At 48.4% G+C, this 17,012-nt stretch overlaps 1 protein-coding gene across 5 annotated transcripts; it reads left to right on the forward strand.

Annotated features, from left to right (window-relative positions):
* Positions 1-733: 733 nt before the first annotated feature.
* atat1 (alpha tubulin acetyltransferase 1) lies at positions 734-15,402 on the forward strand. Of its 5 annotated transcripts, none has more exons than XM_018754481.2 (13): positions 734-1,147; positions 1,721-1,781; positions 2,394-2,485; positions 3,967-4,024; positions 4,480-4,593; positions 5,303-5,404; positions 7,653-7,698; positions 10,184-10,258; positions 10,474-10,699; positions 12,939-13,042; positions 13,332-13,524; positions 14,420-14,915; positions 15,015-15,402. In XM_018754481.2, exons 1-12 carry the CDS (start codon positions 1,056-1,058, stop codon positions 14,718-14,720), a joined length of 1,464 nt encoding a protein of 487 aa, XP_018609997.2. In that variant the 5' UTR covers positions 734-1,055; the 3' UTR covers positions 14,721-14,915; positions 15,015-15,402. The 5 variants fall into 5 exon arrangements, with proteins under 5 accessions (XP_018609997.2, XP_018609998.2, XP_018610001.1 ...); XM_018754482.2 differs by having other exon boundaries at positions 734-942; XM_018754484.2 differs by lacking the exon at positions 734-1,147 and adding an exon at positions 1,554-1,632.
* The last annotated feature ends 1,610 nt before the right edge of the window (positions 15,403-17,012 follow it).

Raw genomic sequence — 17,012 nt, forward strand, 5'->3', positions numbered from 1 at the left:
ATTTTTTCCCCCAGTTATGTTTTTCCCCATCCTTTTTGGAGACATTTTCGAGTGCCTCCACAAAACACGTGGAGGCGGAGCTTTCAGAGGCGCTACATGTGTAGCGATACCAACGTGTGTGTTTGTGTGATAAAGAGGTTGATACAGCACATTTGGCCTTAGAATAGCCTTTTGATACCACTGAGGATTAAAAAAAAACCTTTGCGTTTGAGGGACAGAGTTTAAACTGCCAGCATTGCGTGCGTGAGTGATTTTGTCTGATGGACTGGTGTCGGGCAATCAATGCTGACAGTGCGTGTAACCTGCCTCATAACTAACTGTGTGTCCGGCCGGGATATGCGTCCGATCGCCGTGACCCTACACTGAACAAGTGCTTAGTGACAGAGGACGGACGACTGAGCTGCGCTTCGCTCCACATCACCGACAGCAAAGCGATCGTCTCATTGTTCTGCACAGCCGTCGCTACGTAAAAGCGGAAGTTATGCTGTTGTCAAGAGAAACGTCAAACATTACCATAATACCCAGTATATGAGCGCATTTTATTACCTGCAACAGTCAAACTAATCCACTCTGCGAACTTAAACTTTGATAAATGATAGAAATTCAGCTTTTTCACTCAGTCAGGACAGGTGTGTGAAATCCCGTTCTTTCCCTGGCCATAAGGAAGATATGTGTTTTCCCCGCTCACTCTTGCCGTGGTATTACGGCGATCCCCTCGGTGAAGCCACGGCCAGCGCCTGTCGGTACAGGACATGCGGCACTCAGACACAATGACAATGGCGAGACAGAGCGGCATTTGATGCCACATCGCCCCCGATCGCGCACAATTACAGCCTCCGCTACCTCAATGCGAGCATGAAAGTGGAATATTAAATTCGGAAGCGGTCTTTCGCTGCCCGTCAGATGTCCGTCTCTTGGCGGGCTGAAGTGAAGCGCGCGCAGGTACGGTGAGGGAGGGAGGGCGTGTGTGTGCGCGCGCGCGCCGCGCTCCGTCCGCAGAGACCCGCGCGCGATAGTACTATAGTATAGACACCGCAGAGCGGCCGCGCGCGACCATGGAGTTTCCCTTCGACGTGAACGCGCTTTTCTCCGAAAGGATAACGGTGCTCGACCAGAACCTGACGACCGGGCGGAGGTCCCTGGGAAGGTACTGTCACCACAGGGTGTTGTCCAGCTGTTCCCTCCCTCAGCTCAGTCCTGTCAGGCACTCGCTCAGTCAGCAGGGCGGCTGTGGTGTGTGTTGTGTGTGTGTGTTGTGTGTGTGTTGTGTGTCGCCGGGCCGGGGAGCCGAATTTGTCTTTTTTTCTCCTCACATTTTTTTATTACGACTGTGTATTTTTACTCACTCGGACTGAGTGACTGTCGTTCATTTCCGCCTCGGTCGGCGCTCGTTTCACTTTGATGAAAATAAAGGATAACTGTGTGTGTGTGTATGACGTCACCGTTCGAACCCCCGCCCTGGGCAGCGACAGAGCCGCTAATTCAGTTGTTCTCCATACATCTTGATACACGCTCTGATTGTTCTCCACAGATACACACTGATTGTTCCCTGTAGATACACACTCTAATTGTGCAAAGAGACATGAACTTTGCAGGCCCGTTTGCGGAGAGAAACTAAAGGGCAGAATGATGGTACATGACATGATGAATACATGATGATCATGTGTTCCTCATGGTGTCCAGTGTGTTCATGCACCACCTGTCTCTGTGTGCTTTGCAGGCCTGATCATCAACACCACATCGCCACTGTTATCGACGAGCTGGGGAAAGCATCTGCTAAGGTAATCTCTTCCACTGTGTGTGTGTGTGTGTGTGTGTGTGTGTTTCTGTCTGGGTGTGTCCGCGTGTTTCTGCGTGCATGGTATGGTCAGGGTGCTGCAGGCCTTTTCCAACGCAGGACCGACTCCTTAGGAATGATTTATCTAGAGTGACTGTCTCTGTGTGTGTGTGATGTACTTTGTTTTAGGGAGACAAACACAGTTGTGTCCTTTTGTTTTTTTTAAGATTGATTCAGTTAAATTGTGATATTGGGTATTTTGTCATGGCGAAATTAATTGTGCGCAACACTTTATATTCAGGGTCTTTCGATATGGTGATGATGATGAAGTGCTGTTTGTTAAGTGCTTTGGAAAATAGTCCTCGCTCCTTTGACATAGTCCCGTAGTCATTTTGGCGTGTTGTACCGAGTGAATCTGTGCTCGTTTGCACCATGTGTTGTGTGCGCGGCTGGATGTGGGTGTGTGGTTTTATATTTTATAGGAACAGTGGAGTGCTGCGCAGGTGTTTACTGTAGATGGTGCTCTCAGTGAGGTTAGTTAACGTGGGGCAGCACGGTGTGTGTGTGTGTGTGTGAGAGACACTGAATGTGTCTCGTCTCTTTGTCTCGGTGACAGGCGCAGCAACTGGCCGCCCCCATTACCAGTGCAGCAAAGCTTCAGATGAACCGGCATCATCTCTACTTGCTGAAGGACGGGGAAAGCAATGGGTACCTCTTCAAACTGCCACCATTGTCTTTTTTTTTCCTGTTACACAGTTCCCTCCCGCTCACAGGGTGTCAGTCTTTGTTACGTTTCTTCATTCAGCTGATGCTTTTCTCCAAAGCAACTTGCAGTTGTTTACTCATTTATACAGCGTGATAATTTTACTGGAGCAATTTAGGGTAAGTACCTTGCTCAAGGGTACTACAGCTGGGATTCGAACCTGTGACGTTTGGGTGCGGAGGTAGTGTAGCTCCAACCACGACACTACCAGCTGCCCCGATGTCATAAAGGCATGAGGATGTGCGCCTTCACTCACGAATGAACGCTGTAATGTTTTACATGTTTTTATTGCACACCTTACACTGAACTTTTTCAAGGTTATTATCATTATTATACAGAATTGTGGAATTGAAGAGAAGCCACTTTCAATTAATGGACTTTTTGAGTAACGAACCAGCTCTTGGTCCTGATGATGTTCATAGAGACCACAGAGCATAAGGCTGGAGGGGGACACACCCAGGACGGGACGCCAGTTCATCGCAAGGCACCCCAAGCGGGACTCGAATCCTAGACCCACCGTAGAGCAGGACCCAGTCAAACTCGCTGCACCACGGCCCCCCGTTCCATAAATGCAGGAGATGTTTATTAAGCTACTTAATTCTTGTGGAAGCAGGGCAGTGAAGAAGCTCCTGCAATCCAGCACAGGACCTCTAAAGTGGTATACACCTTTCTGGACAGTTCCATGTGATTTCCATGCCCGAATAAACGTACTCGCATGTGAACTTGTACATCAAATTATCTGAACTCAATTCCAGTTTTGCAGAGAGTAATGAAGAGAGTCCCTGCAGACAGCGTGTGGTGTGTTCACGTATTCCAGCCCTCAGCCCCAGTGACCGTGTTAATTTACATTTATTCATTTAGCTGATGCTTTTCTCCAATGCCATTTTCAGTGTTGAGGTTACAATTATTTACCCATTTTTTTACAGCTGGGTAATTTTACTGGAGCAGTTTAGGGTGAGTACCTTGCTCAAGGGCCCTACAGCTGGAGATCAAACCTGCAACCTTTGGATCAAAACACAGTAGCTCTACCACTACGCTACTGGCTGTCCCTTAATCACACTCCTCCCCCCTTTATTCTGATGACAAGATGATCCGAAGAAGCCCCTTTGCTTGGGTTAACAATACGGCCCACTCCTACCAGGCTGGTCTCACGGAAAAACTCACTATAATAAATAAAAAATTATATGCAGCTCTCGTTTCGGTAGATTATGGTTTGTTTCATTGAGATACATTTGTGAGCAATGTTTCACTATGGCTCACCTTCGCAGGCCACCATTTGGGTGTTAATAATACTGTATGAGTACAAAATGGCAAAAAATTAACATAGGATATGATGGCATATCGCTAGTTTTTGCCCTTCGAGGAAGTTCAGCGTCGAATAAGAATGTTTCTCTCTTCCTGTCCACGTCTCCAACACCCAACCCAGGGGCAGAGGGGTCGCCGTGGGATTTCTGAAGGTTGGGTACAAGAAGCTCTTCCTTTTGGTGAGTCCATCCTGATGTGTGTGCCTTCCAATGCTATGGTGGTACAGAGTGACTATTAATTCCCCGAAGATGAAAAATCCTGCAATGCGTCACGTGGACGTTCAGAACCCAGGAACACACTCTTGATCTTGCGTGGCCGGTATGGATATGTGGCACTGTGGAGTAGTGCTGGTTCGGCACTGCTTGGCAGATGTCACTTTTTTGCAATAAGACACTTTTTCTCGCCAGTGCTGCTCCTTGATGTGGAGTTCTCGGACGTGTGGGTGTCACTGGTCGCACACACATACTTTTCTCTTTCAATTGCAGTGTTTCACGTATTTGCTGCTGATTGTAAAGCCTTGTCATGGCAGCAATGACTGCCACTGTAGGAAATGCATGCTTTGTACACTCGAATGGGGAAAAAAGGCTCGGCTCACCGATCCGCTTACGCTGCCTGTGTTGTCGTGGCGCCGCAGGACCAGCGGGGGGCGCACGTGGAGACAGAACCGCTTTGCGTCCTGGATTTCTACGTGGCCGAGAGACTGCAGAGGCACGGCTATGGGCTGGAGCTCTTCCGCTGGATGCTGCAGGTGAGCAGAGCAGGGCGGAGGGATGGAGGTGCATAGGACGTGAGCCTTTCTCTACAGAAAAAAACCAGAGGAGTTCGAACCCCGGGCGGGAAGGGCTCAAGCAGAGATAGAAGGGGACTGTAATGACTTCACTGTAGTTAAATGAACCGCTTTAGATGAGCAGAGAAGACACAAAGCACCGTGTTCAAGTAGTACAAGTGCAGCGGACGTATTTACCATGTAGCCTTGTGCTCAGCCTTGCCAAGAAAAAACTGATTTGTAAATCACTCTATATTTATGCATGTATGTATATATGTAAAGGAGTTCAGGGTTAGTACGCTCCTCAAGGGTACAATAGCAGGGGCCAGGGTTCTGACTGCGAGAGACACTACAATACCTGTGTGTAATGCTGCTGGTGTCTTGTCGTAGAGCACCGTAATTCTAGCGGTGTGTTTAGTGGACAGCGGATTGCCCAAGCGGGACCCAGCTGTTGTACCTTTGTTAATGCTCTAATCGTGCACAGCTTTGACTGAATATACAGCAGCTTATATTGTGAAAATGCAAATGTGTGTTTTTTTTCATCTAGAACGGATTGCGTTGCAATTAATGCCATTATGTCACATGATTAACTGAGCACTTTTCGCATCAGAACAAGATGAGCTGAGCTTCTTACCGGAAACGCGGGTCTACGGGAAAGACGCGTCATCTGATCGATTTATTTGTACTGCAGCACAAAAGGGTGGATCCTGTGCAGATGGCCTATGACAGACCTTCTCCCAAATTCCTGTCCTTCCTTGAGAAGCATTTTGGCCTGAAGGACAGCGTACCTCAGGTAGGTATCGCCACTCATCACGCAGTAGCTTAGCTCTGCATGAAATGCAGTTTTATAAACGGACGGCACCTTGGGACAGTGGGTAGCACTGCTCTGTCACAGCACCTGGGTGATGTGAGAGAAAGTGGGTTTGATCCCCGCTCAGTCTGTGTGGAGTTTGCATGTTCTCCCCATGTCTGTGTGGGTTTCCTCTGGGTGCTCTGGTTTCTTCCCACACTCCAAAGACATGCTGTTCAGGGTCCCCCATAGTGTGTGAGTGACACAGAGAGAGAGTGTGTTCCACTGACATGTGGATGAGTGACCCAGAGGAAGTAGTGTATCTAGCAGTGTAAGTCACCATGGTGAATAAGGTGTGTGGGCTGATAACACTACATAGAATTCATTGGAAGTCACTTCGGAGTAAAGCGTCGGCTAAATAAATAATTGTAATAAATAGTTGCATCAGATGCACGTATGGATAAAGTATCTTTTAAGGAGATGTGCAGATTCTGTTTCAGTGTTTTTACTCCAGTGTCAAAAATGCTTTGTAAAATAATACATCCATCCATTATCAGTTCAGTTTCATGATAGTCTGGAGCCTGTGCTGGATTCAGGATACACCCTTGGCAGGTCACCAGTCCATTGCAGGGCAATCACACACACTAAGAGCAATTGAGAGTCAGCAGTTCACCTGAAACGTGTCTTTAGACTGCGGGAGGAGACCCACATGAACGCGGGCTGGAGATGCAAGCTCCACGCAGAGCGATCCGGGTTCGAACTCCCGTGTGACCTCACAGCCCAGGAGCTGTGATGCAGTAATGCTACCCACTACTCCACTGTGCTGGACTAAAATAATGCACATCAGGGTTCATAACCGCACATAACAGCTGCTGTTCAGTGACGGATTAGGTGCAGGAATATAAATAGCAATAAAAGGATCCAAATAATTATCATGTGGAAAAAGAGAGAAACTCGTCTGAAGTCCCAGTCAGCAGCAGGAGATAACAAGTCTTCCCAGAGGAGGCTGATCAGCTGGACCCGTCTGAAATGTCGAGATCCACAGAGGCTCTATTACGCACAGCAGCGCTGTCAAAATAAACGAAGGGGGAAAGTGGCGTCACTTCGAGCAGCCTGGCGTTCGGAATAAAGTGCGCCTTATCTGGGCCGCGTCCGAAAGCAAGACGTCTTCGAGAGGGGATCCAAGCGCTGCTGTTGCGTGGGGCCTCTGCAGTAAAGAGTTGATGAATCTCCTCTTTGCTTTCCGACATTTAGAGACGTATTAGAGTGCCACGTAGGGGGTGCAGTGGGTTGGACCAGGTCCTGCTCTTCGGTGGGTCTGGGGTTCAAGTCTCACTTGGGGTGCCTTGCAATGGACTGACGTCCCGTCCTGGGCGTGTCCCCTCCCCTTCCAGCCTTACGCCCTGTGTTGCCGGGTTAGGTTCCGGCTCCCCGCGACCCCATAAGGGATGAGCGGTTTCAGATGATGTGTGTGTGTGTGTGTGTGTGTGTGTGTGTGTGTGTGTGTGTGTAGAGTGCCACGTGTCATTATTATCTGTAAATTGGAGCTGTTACTGGAGCCGTTTTGAAATTCTCTTGTAATTACACATGCAACTGGGGCGGACGCTTCACAATCCCCCGACACTGTTGGAAAACGAGCAGCTCGTGCAAATTCTCGGTTCTGAGTATTTTTCTTTGGTTTCGAGCTGCTCTGCCTTTGAACGTTTGAGCTGTTGATGAAATGCGCCGTCACCCGTACCATTTCACGCAGGCTCATTAGCATGAGTTCCTCTTGCATGTGCAATCGACGAAATCGCACAGCGGAACCCGTTGTTCACCGAGGGTGTTTTTGTCCTCCGGCTTGCGGCCCCCACGTCCCCACAGCTGTCCTCTTTCTCATACACAAAAGGTGGCCTCTTGGTATCGTACAGTTTTCATTTCATGCCGTTGGAGAAGACGAACAGAAATTGTCCCTGCCGTCACGCCGACCGCGGTGCCGGATGGAGCAGCACCAGGACACCATTGCTGGGGGTCGGGGGCAGGGAGGGCTGACTGAGCGGGGAAGAGCAAGGGAGCCTTGAACCCTTGCAGTGACTCACAGCCTGAGTGGGCTTGCAGCCCTTGTGCTGCAGTTGTGAAAGAGGGGCGTGAGTCACACTGGGCTCTGGCTGGTCGTGGTGCGCAAAGGGCCTGAATTACGAACGAATCCCCAGCGAAACCTGCCGTTTCTGGAATTTTGAATAACGGTCTCTTTCCCTGTCTCTCACCACAGGTCAATAACTTTGTCGTGTTTGATGGATTCTTCAGGAACCGCTCAGGTACTGCTGTCTCAGCTCTGATGTCTTTCTCTCTAAGCGAGAGTGTGTCTCCATACGAGTGCGTGTGGGGGTTGACTGGTTCTGAACAGGTTGCGTAACACACTCTGCCAGCAGTGCGGATTTGGGCAGGCGTGGGCATCCTTGCCCTCGTGGGCTCGCGGGGTCTGCCTCCTCCGGACGAGTGGGTTGTCCGTGCAGCACGGCTCACTGCTCTTCCTCCGGCGTCCTCCGGCATTCCTCCAGCGGTCCGGCGGTGGTCCTGCGTGCTGCCGTGATCTCGGGAAATCCACCGTCTGCCGCAGCGCCCCACATTACCAGCCCTGCAGATCCTTAGCAGCATTTTATTACCTTAAATTTGTTTAGCGGACTAAACCAATAAGGACAGCTTGTGCCGGATGGCTTGTGCACCCCAACAATCACGGTGCCAGAAAATTACAGTCCAGCGTGACAGCGGTGCAAAATAACAAAATTGTGCGACATTAAGGTTGTAAAGACATGTGACACGACTCCCCAGTCCAGCCCTTCCTAGCAGATGTTTTCATGCAGTTGTATCAGTGTTTGAAACGTATGGGACGCCTGGTACTCTGCTGCTCCCCGTGAAGACACTGCTGATGTTATCCCGCATGTTTTTAATATTAATATAGTTTCGGTCGAAAGTCCGAGTGCACGAGATGTTAACCGAATGCCTTTGAATGGTGACTTTTAAAAAATCTGAAATTTATTGACAATTTTCAGTTTTTTCATTTTCAGGTACTGGTATCCCTCACTTAATGTATTTCGTTCCTGAAAAATCTGCTCATAAAGTAAATTCTTGTAAAGCAAACTCTTAATTTCCTTAAAGTTAAATTGGAAAAATATTACATTCCTGACTCATAAAGGGTTCACCCAATTTTTCACCCAACATGCAAGAGTCCCATCTTTTAAATGTGATGAAAATCTAATTGAGAACTACATCCAGAATATCAGAACTGCTCAGGACACCTTTAAATCCAGGCTTACACATCACATATTTGCATACTCATTTTTTTGTATCCACTTTTAACCTGTCCCTCTCTTTTTAAATTGAAATCCAACACGAAGTCCAGAATAGCGCAACACTGTCTAACATGGTAGTTCTCGTAACGTAATTACCGTCATCACTCGTAATGTTCGTAGCCACCCACTATTGGTCTGCTAATTATCTGTCATTTGTGATCATCCATCCATCCATCCTTTATCAATACTTCTTATCCAGTGTAAGTTTGTGGTGTGGAGCTTCTCAGAAACATATTTTTTGCCTTTCCACCTTTTTGCTTGTTAGCACTTAATTTTTTTCCTTTAAAGCTCATTATTGTGATGGATGATTGTTTCACACTATGACAGAAAGTAACAAGGCTTCTGAAAGATGCTTGCATGCGGCACAATTGCGAGACAGCTGATGTGCGCAGGAGAAACCACTCCCTGCACGGGGAGGCTGCCGCTTGCGCTGTGTGGTGTTGTTCGTCATCAAGGATCACATTATTCAGACTGAAAAATTCAAGCGTGAACTGATGCCTCATCTTGCACATTTCAGGGTACACATTGTGCTCGTAAGCGCGAGTCCTTGTAACACGAGCGCTTGTTCCGCAGCGGAGCGCTATAGTTAGGGACACATGAGGAAGCACTTTGCACCGAGTGTACTGTACTCACACTTTTGATTGCTGCTCTTTGTGCCACGGAAATCACTGCTGTCGCTGTCCAAACGTCCTTTCTTAGCCAGTGTCCTGCATTTTGTGTTTGCCCTCCAGAAAAAGCTGCGCCTTCTGTGTTTGTTCGCTCTTTACGATGTGACAATATCGGAATCCGGCGCTGCGATCCTGCGTCTGCAGCTTCATTCCTGCTTTGTTGTAAAACCCATTAGTGCTCGTAGGCCGGTGACTCTGAAAGCTCCGTTCTGAGCCTCCGGGTTGATCTTATTTCTTTTGATTCTCGCCCTGACGACCTCCCCAAGGCTTTCCGTGCTCCCCCGTGGTGGAACAGGGGATGTTCGGCTTTTTGTAAGAACTCGCTGCCTTTCTCCCGCCCTCCCTCGCCCTCTGTCTTTGTTAGCGTCCAGAACCCCTGGTCCTCTACAGGAGACGCTCGCTCCATCTCCTAGTTAAGCTGCAGAACACCTCCACCCCCACTGTTCATCCCCACGGTTTTCCCAGCTCTCAGTCCATTTGTGACCCGTAAATTACGCAAAGCTTGTAACCAGAATCCGTTCAATTAGCCCTTACACCCTCCCCCCCCCAATGCCGGTGGGACTTTGACCATAGCTGCACCAGACCTTAACCGGATGTGAGCAACTTGTCTGCTACCCTTCACTGTGTGTCTGTCTAAATTGAGCCAAGAGGATGACTGTAGCCGCAAGAGCTGGGCATTTCTGTTTTGTGTGTGTGTGCGTGTGCGTGTTTACCTGTTTAATTGTTTGTCCCGGGGTGGAATTCCTCCGAGGGAGTGTGACAGCTCTGTCTCTCTGTTGCAGCGGTCCAGTTGAGAAAGGCTCCCCCAAGAAAGCCGGAAGGAGAGATCAAACCGTACTCTCTGACGGAGAGGGAGGGTGAGAAACGTGTCCTCCTGCGTTATGTGAGACTCTTGTCACCTGTATTTAGGGAGCCGAACACACCACGCGTCTATGAACCCCGGCAGGGTGTTGATGTTTCCTCAGTTCAGTGCTCATCGTCGGTTCGCCGGGGTCTTGCCGAACCCCCCAGGGTAACGATGCTCTCTGGTGCTCTTGTGTCTCCTGAACTCTGACCCCCAACCACACGCCAGCTCTGCGGGAGGAGCAGAAGGCCTTACCCTGGCCCTTCGCCCGCCCCGCACCTCCGCCCCCGTCGCCGCCCCACGCTCAGTCCTCTGCATTCTCCCGCTCTCTCAGCGTGGGGTCCTCCCCCAGCCGGGCTCCTCCGCACCGCTCCCTGGCCCCCAGCTCCTACAGGGGCCAGAGTGCACACCCCCAACTCATCGAGTCCATGAACTGCAGGGCCAGGCGTACCAGGTAAGGGCCGACCGCTGTCGCCCAGATTTCGCAGGGGGCCGGGGCTGGCACCGCATGTCCCTCACGTGAACTATGGTTGCATGAGTATATGCTGTAATATAGAGTTAATTCAGTGTCACCTGGTTGGAATGCAGTATCGTCCCGAGACCCAGCCGTTCATTTTTGTCCCCTCTAGAGGACGCGCTTTTAAGGGATTCTCCCAAACTCTGCATGCGACAGTGCTGACGGTCCTAAGAGATAGACAGACCTTACAGAATATAGAAGGACCTTCAGAATTTTGCAGGGTTTCAGGAGGTTACTGGAGGCAGGGTACTTCTGCCAAGTAAGAAATGTTGTCTGTCTTTTGTTGAGTAGATTAAGTGAGCGCCGTTCTGCATATATGGTTAGTAGTCAGTGGGAGGTGACGCAAGGGTTAGAGATTGAACTCGGTCTGCTTTCAGTCGGTCTGAGACTGAACCTGCCCTGCCTTTGTGTATAAAACAAGATGGAGAAGAACTGGCTGGGTAGGTTGTTGAGCCTCTCTTTCTCACGCCCATCTTGTCAGAGAGCATCAGTGTGTTGCCCCCGTGTGACTGGACAGCCCAGCGTGTACCTCCTGGCTCCTTGCACGCACTCCGTTCTTCTCTCATTTCTTATCTGACCTCTCTCTCTGTCTCTTTGTCTGTCTGTCGCTCTGAACTGCGTCAAACGTTTTAACATTCCTCTCTCCTTCTGCTCTGCCTCCTCTTGCCTTTCCCTCCCCACCCCCACTTTGGTGCTCTCATGTTTTTACTATGATTTTTCTATTTTCCAACCACTCTTCTGTCACACTCCCAAATCTTACCCAACCACGGTGCCGTCGCCCCTCTCCACCACGGTCTCCGCCTGCCTACCTACCTACCTACCTACCCCCGCCTGTACAGTTCGCTCAACCGCTCCCAGATCTCCTTCAACTGAATGGGCGCCGCTGACCCACTCGATCTCCGCGCTTCCCGTCCTCAGCACAGAGGCAGGGTGTGCTTCTTGAGTACATCGCCGCACCTGCTCTCTGCTGTGCAACGGGAGAAGCACGGCGCGAGATCTGCCTGTTAGATTACTTGCTGACGGTGGAAAGAGTGATGCAGAGAGGGGGCTTGATGAGATTAGAGAGAAAAGGACTGAAAGTGATCAGGGAAAACACAATTTGTCCAATACTTGTCCCCTCTGATGTAAACGTGATGTCCTAGTTAATATTTACATAGTTTCAAAGTTATTGAAATATCTCCAATAACAACACGACAGCTATTTCAGTTCTTTTGATACATGGAGTATTCGGAACTTATTTTCTATTATGGCTGTTTATAACATTTCCCGAAATCCCTATTTTGCAGCCGCTTTGATTTCAACTGCGAAATAAAGGCGATTGACAGTGTCGAGCTGCAGTGTGGCTCTTTGTAACCGGGGAACGGTTTGTGATGTGTCGCGTCTTGTGATGACGGTCGTTAGCCGATCATGACGTTCCTGAAGGACATGGAAGGGACATGTATGTGTTTTGGATTGCTTCTTAGTGAGTCATAAGTAGTAGTAAAAGTAGAAAGAGAAACAAAAAAATTGCATTTTTGTAATATCAGATATCACAGGAAGGCAGTGCACAGATTGTAGAGACACACGTTAAAGCCGTTCGAAAATGGCTGTGATGGGTTTCCAGCAGATCAAATTGTTTAGAAATTTACATTAGTAAATGTAACAATTTTTTTACTTCGTTTAGGTGTAACTCTTAACTTTTTTTGGTGTCAGAATTTGTGTAACTTTTATTTCACTGACTGATTTGTTCTAAGGCCTTAATTTTTTGTGCATAAATTAAGTAGCTCAAAGTATATATAGCTGTAGATATTAGAACCAAGTTTTTTGTCACTTGGTGTTCTTTTTGTGCTCGTAATACCTGACATTGCAACACATTGTTGTTATTCTCATTTCCATATTGACTATATAGTTTTCCTCAGTATACTTTTCAGATTGCGTTCATTTTGTGTTGCTTTTTCGTTGCCGATCATGATTTTTCTTTTGTTTCTTCCTGTTGCTTTTACCTTACTTTTCTTTGTTCATTTGTTGGTTTTTTTTTTCTGTGTCCCTTTCCTACATTCCTTCATTCCCTGTCATTCTCCTCCCCTCCCCTGCCTTCTTACTTTTTTTTTTTTACCTCCTTTTGTATCTTGCATTTTTGTCTTTGTCCTTCGTCCTTCTTTGCTCTCCTTGCCTTCCACCCCCCCCCTCCACATAGTCGACAGAGCCTGGTTGCCCAGGGCAACCTCTGCAGTCACGATATCAACAACAGAAGCCAGGGTACACTGATGGAGAAACAGCTGAGCACCCTGAAACTACCAGGTAAAGTGTCGGCGAAACTACCCCTGTGGGCGTGTTTCTTTCCGCTCCGGTTAGGATTTCAAGCACAGGTCCCATTCAGCATGAGATTTGCTTTTTGAAGAGAATCTCAGTGAGAAGCACATCAGTGAATTAAAGCTTTGCCAGTGAGTTTCTGTGTTACACATGAACAGCGTGGCACTTGCACAGGTACCCACTGAAACGCATGACGTGCGGCGTGGAACGCCACCTCTTCCGGGGTGGGCGTGGCCCTGGCCTCGGGCCTCAGCGCTGTCATGTGTGTACATTTCAGGTCTACAGCCAGTGCACAAAGAGACAGAGAGAGACACAGTGGCTGACACAGGGCGGCAGGTGGCAGCTCTCGGGCACACAGACACACACAGGTTTGCGAGAGCAACACGTCACCCAGGAGCCGCAGCGCACGGCGGGCGCGCTGGAGCAGTGAGCGTGGCACACAGTGTAGTAGCACACAGTAACGGCAGCAGGTAAAGTGGGCACATTGCCGTTTTCCACACCAACCATCGAACTGTTAGACGGTCCCTTCTGTTGGGCCCTAGTGAGGGCTTATTTACTTAACCTGAATTGCGTCATCTGTTAAGAAAAAGTATATAATTCCTCTGCACACACAAACACGCACCAACACACTGCACCGGGACTCTTGAGGTCCATTCCTTCACATTCACAAGCAGCGGCCTGTGAAGACTGCCGCTCGGTTTATCGCCCTACGCACATAATTCAAGCTGCTCCTGAAGGCCCAGTGTGTCCTCCCCAGAGGTCTTGTATGGGCAAGCAGCCAACGAAGACGTGACGGAGATGGGTGTGCTGGTCAGCACGACCGTCCCTCCTCACCTGCAAAACCTCGTGCGTTTGTCCGTATGGAAAAATGCATTTTCAAAACTGCTCTTTACTCTTCCTGGCCAGAAAACTGTGAACACTTTGGGTAAAGGGGTTTGAACACTTCCTGAGCCACGCAACACGTTCCAGTGGGTTACATATGCCTTTAGCCTGTAGAAGAAACACAGGAAGGAAATCTTGGTGAAGACCGTAAACAGACACGCCTCTGCTTTTCCCAATCAGCCTGTAGTTTTTAAAAATTTTAATTATTTCCAGCTTAGGGGTGTCAGTTATGATGCCATTCATGCACATCAGTGCCTCCTACTTGTACCTCATGAACATCTCTCTCCACTGTGTTCTTACATTACATCCCGAAGGCTGGAATAGGAAATTACCTTTTACCACCTCTCCTATGATGACGCTCTCATGTAACACTGTAAGTCACTTTGGAGAAAAGTATCAGCTAAATGAATAAATGCAAATGTAACATTTCCTTTCCCTTTATCTCTCCTGCTTCTCCTCTTTCCTGCCTCTTTCCCTTGCCAGGGCTCTTCCCTCAGTCCCACCTCTTTCCCTTCCCCCGCTTCCGCTTTCCAGAGTGGAGATTCGGTCCCGGGAGACCCCCGTAGCCCCCCGAGAGAGGCAATGGGAGACGGAATCAAAAAGGGTGGAAAAGGAAGAGAGAGAAGCTAAGGAGGGTGCGTGGCCATCGCTGGGAAACGCACAAGTGGAGGATGTCAGCGTGGCAAATGGCAGGGGGGTGTGGTCCTGGACGGTGGGGGAGGGGCCCTGGAATGCACAGTGGGTTCGCCGTAAACAAGAGTACCGGAGCACCCGGCCATGGTAACGTGAAGTGTAGAGGGAGGACAGGAGCCTGAGGATGCCCTGTGTTTTGAACCTGTCTTCCCAGAACAACCCGCAGGGAGCATCCTGCGCTCCCATTAGTACTTCCTGTCCCTCTGACTGTGTACCTCTTGGACAGATGCAACCAGAGACTCACAAAGGCCGGTGTTGGGACAGCAGAGCAATGCAAATGAGTAGGGTACGTAAGAGTGTGTATCAGAGAATGGAGGAACTAAGGCCTTTCTGAATGTTGAAGGCGTGTTCATTGCTCTCACCTGTGACACTTTATCATCTTCAGGGTCGCAGTGCTCAGCAGCCTGTTCCTGGAAGCACAGGGTGAGAGGCAGGGTACTCCCTCGACAGCATGCGAGTCCATCTCAGGGCGGTCGCACTCACACACACACTTACGCTCACAAACACTGACTCACACACTTAAGAACAACTTGGGGTGACCAGTTCACCTGAACCGCACACGTACTTGGACAGTGGGAGGAAACCCACACTTAACGCAGGGAGAACATGCAAAGTGAGGTCCGAGTCCAGAGCAGAGGAGCTGTGATGCGCCAGCACTACCTGCTGTTCTACCGTGCCACCCTCAGTCTTATCATACGTTGTAAGAATTGATCATCATTTTTTTTTTAAAATCTGAAATCATTATGTGAAACACATTTTTACGTAAAAATAAATGGCACAGTGATTTACATGATGGGTTTATCTCTTTTGTGGCCGTCTGCCCTGTTTCAGTGTTCTGTGTCATTAATGAGATCTCGGCTGAATGTACACCCTCAGTGCTCTGCGGTGTCCTCCGTCCAGTTGGATCCACCACCCCCACGGGTCCCTCTGGTGCAAGACATCACGGTCCCAGAGACAAACCAGACACATGGTTGATATTGCAGGAGACGGATCATTAAGTGTTCTTTAACTCTTTAACAGCAGGGCTAGTTGTACGCTCTGTAGCTGTCTGCTGTTTTTAAAGGCTCGATACCTGGGCACTACTAAACGATGAGAGAATATGGAGTCAACCCCTTTTAGTTTCTTGAGAAAATGTTCACGTAAGTGTCTACTGAACGACTTACTGAAAAGGGCCATTTTTAACAGAATATTGAGATGCATTAACACCCATTTAAATCCTACGCATTGCAACCTTTCGCCGGTCACAAGCATGTGCGTGTCTCCTTACGAAAAGCGTTGCTTAAGAGTCAGATCAGCAAATTAAAATGAAATTTTATGTTGCATTATCCAAAAGAGGGAAAAAAAATCTGTCTTGTTTCTTTTAAGAATTCTCTTTAGTTGGCTATAAAGATGCTCTCCAGTGTGGTGTTATAATGAGGTACCAAAGCACTGGCACCTAGCAGTGATTTTCCAAGCTGTCTTGGGCCTGAGTGGCGCGTTACTGCCGCATCCATGAGCGATGCACATTCTCCCAAGGCAGCACCACATTTCCAACAGAAAGAGCTGTTAAAAACAGGGTAACGCATAGCAACACAGGAACTCACATTCCATGTCAAATGAGCACACAAGGAGGGGTAAGCATAGGATTATTAAGGATTGTGCCCACTGGTCTCGCTAAGACACAGATGTGTTGGAAATGATGAGGAAAGAGAACTTCTCGCACACACTGGAGCTGGTGCCCTGCGGAGAAGCGGAGGACAGACGTGGGGGGTCCCGTCCGCAGCGCGTTGATGTCAATTGCTCAGGGCCTTTGTTCCTGCGCTAAATCACAAACACCAGATGGTCTTTCGTGGAAAAAACACAAAGCATGTGATACCTCGAAAGCTATTCACGTGTTTTACTGCAATTTCTGCTACCAAAAAAAAAAAAAAAATTTTTGCTTATTTGTTTTGTGTGGCTGTTACCCCCTAGCTGTAGGTGGGCATGTGGAACAGTCTAATAAACCAAATCCAATTACTGAATGATAAGGAGCAACAGCTTTCATTTTAATTTACAGTACATAAAATTGCCATATTTTAAATTATTAAGAAATCATACATATAATCACGTTTGTTTAATGAAAAAGACACGTCACTTAGACGTTCAGATTATCACACCTCAGCATTTAAATGAAGAAATTTACGTTATGTGTACTTTTCTCAAAGTTTCATCAAACGCCAGCTTTGTTTGGATTTAATCCTACCTTCCGGTTACGTTACTAGTCTTATTTAATCACCATTTAATTATTGTAATTAATCATAGAACTGATTTTCAAAGCTTGAAATAACCAATCGGAGGAGCTGGTTTTAAGAGCTTAATTAACCAATCGGGGAGCTGGTTTTTTAGGGCTTAATTAACCAATCGG

Source organism: Scleropages formosus, chromosome 23 (assembly GCF_900964775.1).
Source record: "Scleropages formosus chromosome 23, fSclFor1.1, whole genome shotgun sequence".
NCBI lineage: Eukaryota > Metazoa > Chordata > Actinopteri > Osteoglossiformes > Osteoglossidae > Scleropages > Scleropages formosus.

Bases quoted from the DNA above. Each gene is read 5' to 3' on its own strand.
- atat1 (XM_018754481.2), top strand. From the start codon at position 1,056: ATGGAGTTTCCCTTCGACGTGAACGCGCTTTTCTCCGAAAGGATAACG. The intron at 10,259-10,473 runs GTGAGAAACGTG...ACCACACGCCAG, and splicing joins CTCTCTGACGGAGAGGGAGG to CTCTGCGGGAGGAGCAGAAG. The intron at 13,043-13,331 runs GTAAAGTGTCGG...TGTACATTTCAG, and splicing joins GAGCACCCTGAAACTACCAG to GTCTACAGCCAGTGCACAAA.